Source organism: Hemiscyllium ocellatum, chromosome 23, assembly GCF_020745735.1.
Source record: "Hemiscyllium ocellatum isolate sHemOce1 chromosome 23, sHemOce1.pat.X.cur, whole genome shotgun sequence".
NCBI lineage: Eukaryota > Metazoa > Chordata > Chondrichthyes > Orectolobiformes > Hemiscylliidae > Hemiscyllium > Hemiscyllium ocellatum.
In genome coordinates this window covers 27,063,075-27,075,482 of record NC_083423.1, presented here as the reverse complement: position 1 = coordinate 27,075,482, position 12,408 = coordinate 27,063,075, and the positions used below count along the sequence as shown (strand labels likewise).

General features: G+C 39.0%; 1 protein-coding gene across 2 annotated transcripts in view; it reads left to right on the top strand.

Moving 5' to 3' along the window:
- The first annotated feature begins 793 nt into the window (after positions 1–793).
- gsap (gamma-secretase activating protein) overlaps positions 794–12,408 on the top strand; it is an 83,610-nt gene continuing 71,995 nt past the window's right edge. Inside the window, exons 1-5 of one of the 2 annotated variants that reach the window (XM_060842823.1) lie at positions 794–1,129; positions 1,491–1,570; positions 11,022–11,078; positions 11,181–11,250; positions 11,436–11,492. In XM_060842823.1, coding sequence (XP_060698806.1) covers positions 1,042–1,129; positions 1,491–1,570; positions 11,022–11,078; positions 11,181–11,250; positions 11,436–11,492 — 352 coding nt within the window. In that variant the 5' untranslated portion in view covers positions 794–1,041. Of the gene's footprint in view, positions 1,162–1,490; positions 1,571–11,021; positions 11,079–11,180; positions 11,251–11,435; positions 11,493–12,408 lie in introns of both variants that reach the window. The other variant, XM_060842824.1, reaches the window with a different exon arrangement.

Genomic DNA, 12,408 nt, shown 5'->3' with positions numbered 1-12,408 from the left:
CAGATTTGTATTTGCAGATACATTCTACTTTGTTCAAAAAGCACACAATCTGTAGGCAATGTGACATTTTATAAATCCCTACTTTGGAAATAGAACCAGTCTGGCTCAAGGCTGGGATATAGACATACTCTAATCTTACTCCTTTAATGCATTGTCTGAGCTGAGGTGTCACTGTTCTTTATACTGATAAAACCTTAAGTTATCTGGGGACTGTGACTTGAAGTTTTGGGATTTACATATTAACCAATTGAAACTTGCAACACCATTTTAAGTGATTAAAGATTTAGCAATCTAGGTTTGTTCAATACATCGCATCAGTTGTATGACACTGATAGTTTTACTATACATTCCGTGTTCAATGATCCTTTCCCATTCGCGACCTAACGAAGGAACAGCGCTCCGAAAGTTTGTACTTCTAAATAAACCTGTTGGACTATAAACTGGCGTCGTGAGATTTTTAACTTTGTCTACCCCAATAAAACACCGGAACTTCCATGTCATTACAAAAATAAGGCAGACCACATACCAAACAGTAAAATCTATGTGAAGATTTCTTGGGAAACGATTTATGAACAACCGACAGCTACGTTTCGTGCGAGGCTCCACAAACCAGTAATACGATACTTCAAAAGCTGTAATCGGACAATTAATCGGATTGGGTTGCAGGCCGCTCTCACTGAGGACATGGCGATTGGCACCTTGTCAGCTAATCACAGGCTCGGAACTGTTTTCCTTCCTGCAAGTCTGCAAATCGGTGCTGCTCGCTTGCTTTTGCAAGGCATAAGTCAGAGCAGTCTCTGTGGGACTGCGTGCTGAGTGTGTAGAGGAGTTCCTGGTGTATTTTGAAGGGGAGAAGTGGATCAGTGATGTTGGATGATGCACTGCGATGAGGGAAGCTCAGTTAGTTTGAAGGCATTGCTTGGATTTTAGTTGCTGGGGGGGTGTTGTTTTCATTGTTATTAAGAGATTCCGATCCCGACGTTTCCAGCTGGGGCAGTGGAAGAACATTTAGTTTTAAAGGTCGGAGGAAGCGCATTGACAATGTTGGAATTAAAGCCTTTTTTTGACATTGAAGATGACGTCGTTCCTTGGCTTTTGAAGTGCAGACTGACCCCGTCGGATGAAAATGGTGAGCTCTAATGAACTTGTTTCAATACAATGGTGAGCTAATATACAGATTTCTGAAAAGTATTTGGGTAGTAAATCTTGAATAATACCCCTTTTGTGGTACTTAAGATTGAGTTTAAAGTTTGAATTGCTTAAAGCTAATTAGCAAGGAACTGGCATTTAAAACTTTAACTTTTCTATTAACAACTCCTAAACTCTGCCCCGTCGGTCAGCGCTTGCAAATCGATTCAAATTGGTTTCTGTGTCTGTGCGAAAAGTAACACCTCAGTGCCAGGTGCGGACTGTTAAGTGCATTTTTTTGCCACGTTTTGCATGTAATCTAACTTATAAAAAATGTTTTCTTCATTTAATTCAACTTTTAGATTTATCTACGAGGCCCTCGAGGAACGAGTTACAAATTGTCCACGTTGAAATGAATGGTCATGTCCTGTACACCTGGAAGGTTAGTTATTATCTGCGTTAGCAATTCATTTTGTTGCTACTTTGTTATATGTAACTTGTGTTAAGCCTTGTTTCTCAACCCTGAACATTAAGAAAAAATAATGGGAGATCGTAGTGCTACTTGAACCTGTTTACAATTTAGCAAGATCATGTCTGACGCTAAACTGTGGCGCGTCTTGATTCCCAATTCTGTCAATTTCCTCTGCATCCAAGCATCTGCCAATTTCAGCTTTGAATATTATTCAATAACTGAATATGCACAGCCTGCTGAAGATAAAATTTCCAAGATTCACTATCTTCTAAGTTTAAAAAAAACTTATCTGACTCTGAAGTGAATGTCCTCTCATCCTGAGAGCATGCCCATTCGCTCTAGGTTCACCAGCAAAGGCCAACAGTCTCTTAGCGTCTGATCTGGTAAGGCTTTTCAGAACCTCATGTTTTCCAATGAGGTAATCTGTCATTCTTCTGAATTCCTGAGTAGTGGCCTGTTTTAATTAATCTCCCATTCCCTGGAATCGATCTAGTCAACCTTTGTTGTATCCCCTTTGGACAAGCATGTCCTTTCTTGGAGTTTAAAACTTTACATCATACTATCTTACCAAAGCGCTGTACAATTGGCAATAAAGTTTTTCCTTTCATGTATTCCAATCTCTTTGTAAAAAAAAAGTAACACAACACTTATAGGTGTCTTTTCCCTAGGATGGTGGATTTCAAGATTAGCGGGCATATTTTTAAGTTGAGAGGAGAGAGATTTTAAAGAAGACAAATCTTTTATATAGGGCGGTTTGCATGTGGAATGAACTTTCTGAGGAAGTGGTGGATGTGGGCACAGTTACAATGTTTACAAGGCACATCAGTAAGGACATGAATAGGAAGGATTTGGAGTGATATGGGCCAGGACCAGGCAGGTGGGATTAGTTTAGTTTGGGATTATGCTTGGCATGGCCTAGTTGGATTGAAGGATCTGTTTCTGTCCTGGACGACTCTGTTTATAACTATAACTGCATGCTAACTTTTGTGTTCCTATTTCTACAAGGATATCCATATTCTTCTGAATACAGTCACTTTTGCTGCACTGTGTATTTCTTCAACATGGACTGGCTTTATTGCAATTGAAGAATCTAGATTTAGTTGTAAAAGTAAACTTTCTTACTTGTATTGGCTATGACGTGATTGTGGCCCCATTAGTATAAATAGGGTGACTATTGCATGATTTTCTTATAACGCGAGATCACACAGAATGGAACTAAACTGTTCTATCAGAACTGACTATGTCGATATTTAATAGCACTTCACCAATTGGAAAAATATTCTGATTTCTGTTACCCGCACCATAATGAATAATTTCACATTCCTATAGGAAGGATGTTGTGAAGCTCGAAAGGGTTCAGAGAAGATTTACATGCATGTTGCCGGGATTGTGGGTTTGAGCTATAGAGAGAGGCCGAATGGAGAGGTTGTTTTCCCTAGAGCGTCAGAGGCTGCGGGTGACCTTATGGACCTTTTATAAAATCATGAGGGGCATGGATAGGGTAAATAGACAGGATCTTTTCCCGGGGGTGGTGGGGATCCAGAACTGGAGGGCATAGATTTAGGGTGAGAGGGGAAAGATATAACAGTGATCTGAGGGGCAACCTTTTTACATGGAGAGTGGTGCATGTATGGAATGAGCTGCCAGAGGAGGTGGGTGGAGGTTGGTACAACTACAACATTTAAAAAGGGATTCTGGATAGATATATGAATAGGAAGGGTTTAGACGGGTACAGGCCACATACTGGCAAATAGGATGAGAGACATGGATGAGTTGGACCCAAGGGTCTGTTTCTGTGCTGTACCCCTCTGACTCTGACTTATGCTTTATTGGCACTATTTTTGCTAATTTACTTTGCCTATCACTATATTTTTGCAGAGTCTTTGCATCATCCTCACTGCTATCCTTCCCACCTTATCTTATATCAACAACAAATTTGGATACCTTATATTCTGTCCTTTTTAATACCAGTTATAAATGGCTGACTCCCCGGAATTGGTTCTTATGGCACCCAACAAGTAGCAGTTGCAACTTGAAAATGATCCCTTTGTTCCTCCTACCTTTTTAACTGATGTCTATATTTGGTGTTTCCAATCCCATGTTATACCTTCTGTGTGACTCATTAGCAAATCCATTGTTCCTTTTTTATTCTAATCAATTTTGACAAATATAATTTTCTTTCATAACGCTGTGTTGACTTTATCTGAAACATTTTTTGATTTGATTTATCCACTCACTCTATATGAGGATTGAACATTTTGCATTGCCTTTGTTTTAAACTCTTATCATATTTTGGTTAATATTGTTGTCCAACAGTTAAAGCTGCTAATAATGAGGTTATAAAGTACTCCTAGCAGTGCTTCCTGATCTTTTGATATTTCTAATTGCCACTCATACTGATTCTACTTCCTGCACTTCCCCTTCCTCCTCCTTCATCCTGTCTGACTGTATTACTGATTTGACAAGAATATAAATAACAGACGTTAAATAAATCCAGCACAAATCATGTTTTCTTCTGTTTAAATAAGGAGGAGTAAAGGTTTGTCTGTTGGTAAAGCTGGAGGAAATTTGGTGTGTTTAGGTACTTTGTTGAGGTCTGATGAATTTGACTTGTATGTGCATCTAAGATGGATTAGAGGAATGGGAGTGAAATTGTCCTTTGACAATGAATTAGCAGCCCAATTCATTGGAAAATTAAATTGAATAGGATGTCAAAATCTGCTGTCAATTCACTAGCTTATGTTTTGTCCTGCTGTTTTTCCTCTCTTGTCCAGTCAAACAAAATTAGAATGTTTTAATTTTCTACCTAAAAGTATTCAATTAGAAAGAAAGTAAGACTATGCAATTTTCACAATTGTTGGACATCAAAGTTTTTTTTAATTCACTTACTGGATGTGGATGTCACTGTGGGCCAGAATTTATCACCCATCCTCCATTGCCCTTGAGGGTGAACTACCTTTTGAACCACTGCAGTCCATTTGCTGTAGTTTGAGTTCTGTTATATCCACCTCCATGGCCTCCTCTGCCAGGGTATTCTGTTGGGGAGGGATTTTGACCAATTACGCTGAAAGAATGGGAATATATTTCCTAGTCAGGATAGTGAGCATCTGAGGGGAACTTGAATGTGGTGGTGTTCCCATGTATCTGCTGCCCTTATTCTTCTAAATGGAAGTGATCAGGAGTTTGGAAGATGGTGTCGAAGGATCTTTGGTGAATTTCTGTAGTGCATCTTGTGGATAGTATACACCGCTTCTACTGAGTGATAGTGGTTGAGAGAGTGGATGTTTATGGATGTGGTACCAATCCAGTGGGCTACTTTGTCCTAGATGGTGTCAAGCGTCTTTGTATTGTTGGAGCTGCAACCATCTGGGCAATTGGGGAACATTACTTCACATTCCTGATTTGCATCTTGCAGGTAGTGGATGAGCTTTGGGGAGTTAGGAATTATGTCACTCACCACAGTTCCTAGTTCCGATCTGCTTTTGTAGCCACTTTTATGTGGCGAGTCCAGTTGAGTTTCTGGTGAATGCCAACCCTTTGGATGTTGTTAGCAGGGTATTCAGCCAAGATAACATTATTGAATGTCAAGGATTGGTGGTTAGGTTGTCTCTTATTGAAGATGGTCATTTCTATGATGTGAATTTTACTTGCTACTTGTCAGCTCAAGACATGGGTTGTCCAGATCTTGATGCATTTGAGTATAAACTGCTTCAGTATCTGAGGAATCATGAATGATACTTTATATTGAGCATTCTGACAAAGAATTGTACAGGACAGGAACAGGCCCTTCAACCCACCCAGACTGCACCGACACATGATGCCTTTCTAAACAAAATTTTTTGCTTTGACACTGTCCGTATCCCTCCATTCCCTGCTTATTCATCTGCCAAGGTGTCCCTTTAAATGTTGCTATTATATCCACCTCCACGGCCTCCTCTGCCAAGGTATTCTATTGCCTCTGGTAATTTTGCAGCCTTCTATCAGGTTGCCTTCCATCCTTCAATTTTCAAGTGAAAACAAAGCAAGTTGGCTAATCTCTCCTCTTAATATTCTCCAAACCAGGCAACATCCTGGTAAACCATTTCTGTGCCCTCTCCAAAGTCTCCACATCCTTCTGGTAGTGTGGCAACCAGAACTGTACACAATATTCTAAACATAGCCTGAATAAAGTTCAATACAGCTGAAATAATCTGTGCCCTGACCGATGAAGGTGAGCATGCTATAGGCCTCCTTGACCACCTTATCCACTTGTGTTGCTACTTTCAGGGAACTGTGGACCTTATGCTGAGATCCCTCTCCATGTTGATACTGCGAAGGAACCTACCATTTACTGGATCCTACCCTTCTACATTAGATCTTCTAAAATACATCACTTAGCATTTGTCCAGGTTAAACTTGATTTGCTATTTCTCTGCTCAAGTCTCGAGCCTGTCTATATCATGTTGTATCCTTTGGAAATCCCCTCTATCGCTGCAGCTTTCCCCAGTCTTTGTTACACTCAAACTTACTAATCAAGCAACATACATTATCCTCCAAATCATTTATATATGTTGCGACGGTGAGGGTCCCAGCACTGATCCCTGTGGAACACCGATGGTCCCAGATCTCCAGTCAGAAAAATACCCTTCCACTGAGTTCTGGGGCTATGCCAGTTCTGTATCCATCTTACCATCTCACCATATATACCATGTGACTTCACCTTTTGTGTCAGCCTGTCGTTTGGGGCCTTGTCAAAGGCCTTCTTAAAGTTCAGGTAGACAACAACTCCCGTCCTGCCCTTGTCAATCAGCTTTGTCACTTCTTCAAAAAACTCAATCCAGCTTGGAGATATAGCCTTCCCTGCATAAAGCCATATTGCCTGACATTAAGTCATCCATATTTTTACAATCCTATCCCTAAGAGTTGTATCCCAAATTGCCCTACTGTTGATCACCGGCCTGTAATTTCTTGAATTATCTCTGTTGCCCTTTTTAAACAAAAGAACAATGTTGGCAATTCTCCAATCTTCTGGGACCTAATTTTTTGACTAAAGAGGATACAAAGATTTCATTCAAGGCTATAGCAATTTCCTTATCAGACAGACTCTGCTTTCTATTAGAAAGTGAGGACTGCAGATGCTGGAGATCAAAGTCAAGCGTGTGGTGCTGGAAAAGCACAGCAGGTCAGGCAGCATCAGAGGAGCAAGAGGATCGACATTTCGGGCATTAGCCCTTCATCATGAATATGATTCCTGAAGGGCTCATGCCTGAAATGTCGATCCTCCTGCTTCTGGGATGTTGCCTGACCAGCTGTGCTTTTCCAGCATACTACACTTGACTCTCAGCTTTTTAGATCTAGACCCATCATGCCCGGGGGACATATCAACCTTGGTGCTTTTTAAAAACCCCAACCATTTTTTAATAATGACATGCCCCAAAATATCAACATATCCCTGTCAAGACTCCCCATCCACCATGTCCTCCTTATTTGTGAATGCAGATGCAAAGTATTAATAACCTTGCCCACATCCTCCAGCTCCATGAATGACTTCCCTCCTTTGTCATTAAGTGAAGTTCACTTTTCCGAGTTACCCTCTAGCTGCTTTTAAATATGCATAAAACACTTTGGGATTTTCTTGAATCCAGTTTGCCAAACATTTGCATGGCTCCTTTTAGCCCTCCTAATTCCTTGTTTGAGTTCCTTCCTGCTATCTTTGTATTTTTCAAGGGTTCTGTCTGACTTCAATTTCCTACATCTTTCATACACCTTTTTTTTTGTTTTTTTACTAAGTTCACAATTTCTCTTGTCATCCAAGGTTCGTAAATGTTGCCATTTTCATCCTTCATTTTCATAGGAATATGCCAGTCCTGAACTCTAATCAACTGGCCTTTAAAAGATTCCCACGTGCCAGATGTGGATATAGCCTCAAACAGTCACTCAAGTTTATATTCCCTGGTTTCTGTCTAATGTTGTGCTAGTTAGCTTCCTCCAATTTAATATTTTCATTGAGGACAACGCTTATCCTTTTCTATAAGTAACTTGAGAATTTACAGAATTATGGTCACTGTTCTTGAAATATGCCCGCAATGACACTTTGATCACCTGTCTGGACTCCTTTCCCCCATAGTAAAGCCTCTTCCCTAGTTGCACTATTTCTATATTGTTTAAAAAAAACACGTAAAATTCTCCACACAATTTAATTTCTAGTGTTTTATCACATTCTAAGTGTTTGTCTGAAATTGATACCAGAAATTTGGAATTAAATGTTACACCGAATCCCCTATTGTGGAGAAGTGCAATGCCAAGGCCTTTTAACATTATGTTTGGTATCCTGCTATGCATCATAGGCAACCAGTCATAACTTGAACAATGTGTAAACATTTTATCTTCAGTTCTTCAATAAAAAAAAGACTTGTTGAGACCATCGCTTTTTTTCTTATTTTTGGTTTAGAACTGTGAGCTGAAGTTGAGAATCAAATCTTGAGTTTTGGAAAAGAGGAGAGGTCAAATAAATTTAAAAACCAAAAGAACATCAAATAAATTGTTTCCTTACGGGAGTTGGAGTGGAAAGATAATTGCAGGTTAATTATTGACCAAAAAGCACTGCAAATGTTTTGGCACCACTGTTTTTGGCTGAGGACTGGCAGCTGATTGGCTGGTCAGTACCATTCCACTGTGAATATATTCGACATCCAATCAGAGAATACAGCTGGCTGGCTGGCATTTATTGGCCAACCCTAGTTGCCCCTTGGAAAGTGGTGAGCTGCCTCGAACCACAGTCCATGTTCTGTAGATAGACCCACAAGACTGTAAGAGAGGGAATACCAGGATTTTGATCCAACCCAGTGACAACGAAGGAATGTAATATATTTCGAAGTCCAAACAGTGAATGGTTTGGTGAGTGATTTGTAGGTGTGGTGTTTTGAGATTTAATCACTTTTTTTAACCTAGTTAAAGAATTATTGAAGCTTTTTAGGAAAGAACCCCAATTTGTAAAATTTCAGTAAGTCTCCAGTGCTCTGTGCAAGTTATTTGCATGGATTGGTGACTTTGAATTTTAGACAAAATAGCATCCTATGTGCCTGGAATACAAAACATTGCTCAAGGATTTCTGAAGGCATAGTACTCATCGTGTAGCCATTGAAATGGCAAACTACAATTCTTTACTTTTCATTTCATTTATCCTTAACTGCCTGTCTTTGAGTGGGGTGATGCTTCAAGAAGATTGGGCTTAGATCATTGACATTAATAAGGCTGCCTTGTTATTTATCCATGTTCTGCTAAATTGACATTTTATTAATATTTTTTCAATTAAACATAAACTTGGTATCTGATATCTGTAATTTGTCAAATCTGGTTAGGAACAACTGGGAAATTCTGAAAGTGTTTAATTTTATTGCATTGTGAATTCAGGGATATGGAGCCTGATCTGGTCTGACTTGCTGTCCCAATGTCATAACATCGAACCCAAAAGCTTTTGCTACAATAACCAACAGATTAAAAAGTAACAAAATCTAAATGATTTAAATACCCTGAATGGATAAAATGCTTTTAAAATACACTATTCTAAGAAGAAAACACAACTTCTTTCAATCACATGCCTTGAGATTCACTGACAATACAAGATTACTGATGATTATATGTTGCAGAATCTAAATAGGTAACCGTGAATATAGGCCCACGGAGCAAAGTATTAGTAAATTATGAATTTGGAAGCAATGATCATCAAGTATTTAATACAGTAGAGAGGTGCTGACTTTTCAATATCAGCTGAATAAGGCTATAAGCATTTGATAAAATCTTCAGCCAGAAGAGACATATGGATGGCCCATCTCAACCACCTCTGGAGGTCCCCAGCATCTCAGATGCCAGTCTTCAGTCAATTTGATTCTCTCATATGATATCAAATAATGACTAAAGGCACTAGAGACACAAGTAAGGCTATGAGATCCTCCAATATTCTGGCAATAGCACAAAAGACTTGTGCTCCAGACCTGCTTGTGCTTCAGTTCAGCTACAACACTGGCATTGACCTGGAAAATTGCCCAAGTATGTCCTGTACACTTAAACCAGGTCAAATCCAAATTGGCCAATTACCATCTCAGAAATTTACTATGGGTTATCAGTAAAGTTATGGAATGAATAATCAATAGTATTATCAAGTAACACTTGCAAACTTGCTTGCTGACAATGAGTTTTGGTTCTCTCACGGCTACTCAACTCTTGTCATCATTACATCCTTGGTTCAAGCATGATTATGGGAGCTGAATTTCAAAGGTGAAAGTGATGGTTTTTGACATCAATGTTAAATTAGACCAAGTGTGACAAAATTAGATTCCATGGAAATCTAAGGGGAAAATTTGTTGATTAGAGTCATATCTAGCACAAAGGAAGATAGTTGTAGTTGGAGCTGAGTCATCTCTGCTTTCAGGGCATATCTGCAGAAATTCCTCAAGGTGAGTATTTTCTAATTGCCCTGGTCAGAAATGTTATGACACATCTCCAGAGCAGTGGGACTTGAATCAAGACCTCCAGATTCAGAGTTAAAATTCTTCAGGTACTGTCCTAACTATTTTCAAGTCACTCATCAATGACCTTTCCCTCTTTATAAAGTCAGAAATATGTGTGCAACCATCAACAATGTTTAACAATATTAGTGACTCCTGTGTGCAATGCAGCAAGACCTAAACCATGTCTCAGCTTGAGCTGACAAATGGTAAACAACATTCATCCCACTCAAGTGCCAGTCAAGGGCTATTTGAAAGAAGAGAGCATCTAACCAGCTGTCTCTTTGGCATACCATCACTGACTCCACACTATCAACATCCTGGGGGTTACTATTGACCAGAAACTGAGCTGAACTTGCCATACCAGTACAGTGGCTGAAGAACAGGTTGGAGGCTAGGACTCCTGCAATAGGCAACTTGCTTTCTGATTTCCCCATCTAGTAGAAGTACAATGGTACCAGCTGCATGGGAACACCACCACCTACAAGTTCCTAGTCAAGGCACACTGTCTTGAATTAGAAATATGTCGCTGGGTATGAATCTTTGAACTCCCTCCCTGGTAGCCTTGTGTGTTTACGGATTTGGATTGGGTATGCAGATTTTAGGTTCTGGGGTCATGATAACACAAAACATGAAGCAAAGCAGGGAAAACAAGTTATCTGTAAGATAATAACTAAAACCTATGAATATACTTTCTGAAGTGATAGATAAATTGTAGTGTTTTGCTGAATAATATGCAATGCATTTGCTGCATGTGATATGTTTAAATAATTCAAGTCCAGGAGTTTCATATTTTATGATCTTTGCTCATCCTGAAATTGATCACAATAGAATTATGACCAAGATTTTTAAAAAATTCCTTTTCAAAACACCTCTTCATATATAGTCAAAATAAGCCTTGATGTGGAAGTAGCAAAATTGTTTTTGTGTTTAAGGGTACGAAGGGAACCACCTGTATTGCCGCATATGATCCTCACAACAAGCAAAACAAGGTAACACAATTTAAGCTTTCAATATCCTAGTTTGAGCAGAATGTGGAATCTTTGCTATGTTTTTTTTAAACCTTTTTTTTAATGATCTTCGTTTTATTCCAGCTGCTATATGTTTTTGACAAGGAAGTACCTTTGATTAGTTGCTCTGTCAACATGGAAAGAACATTGTTGGGTAAGTGGGACAAACCTCTGCTCCTGAAATGAGTTTTTATGCTGATTATATGTCGCGTTCATTTCAGAATTATGGTCAAGCATGTTAAGATTAAAGTTTACATTGCTTGAATTCAAGTTTGCTAGCTGTTCATAAATGAAATTGCCTATTCTTAAAAAAAAATTGATTCTCTCTGTCTTTACTAGCTGTAAGTTTTCTGCAGTGTACAAGAAGTGGTGTACCGTTCGAAACATTCAGACCAGGTAATATTCTAAACTTTTGTTATTTGTAACTATCTAAATGAACACTGCTAAAACTTTGGAATAAATTGGTCAACTCACTTTGTTTTTCAATTGATGATGTCTGTACAGTAATAATAGACCGAGGACTGGGTTTTTCGTGGAGAGATGAGCATGTCAAACCAGAAAACTTTGTGACCTGGCAGACTTGCCTCCTTTAAAATGACCACTGACCATCATGTGCCCACTCCAGGGATGTGGGGATGGGATGGAGTTGATCCTCATGTCTATGGAAGCATGGGAATGTAAGGCAGGATTGGTTGCAAGGCCAACTTCTCTTCTCTGGCACTTTGGCTTAACTTTATGCATTCAGCTCTAAGCCCTCACCTCTCACACCCTGACCTATTCCCTGTGTTCCCTATACTTATAATATTTTCTTACAATCATTCATCATGTATGAGCAGATCTCAGGAGTCATACCGTTGAAACAAAGAAGAAAAATAATTTAATGTCAGTGAACCTAATCCAGTTTTCACTCAAACATACTTCACCTTGAAAAATAAACTCAATCATAAAACACATTTAAAATTTAAATCCCCCTCAAGTAGTTCATCAGTTGTAAAGACAAACAAAAATCTATTTTACTTACAAGATCAAAAACAGATCATGCTTTTAATTGTCAAACAAAATGTAAGCATAACTCCCTGTTGAGATAAGTGGTTCTGGAACGTTTTGAAAGTCAACTGTAATTCTTAATGGACACTGCTGTAATAAACCTTGAGAAAATTTAAACAATGGAGTCTTAAAATTGTATAAACAATTGATTTAATGATGTTTTCTAAACTGCATCAAATGGCCTGTTCATCCAATGCAGTACAGCAGCAGGTGTCTTTTTTTAACTCGAAGTGAAAGCTATAGAATCTCCTCTCTCCAACCCCCA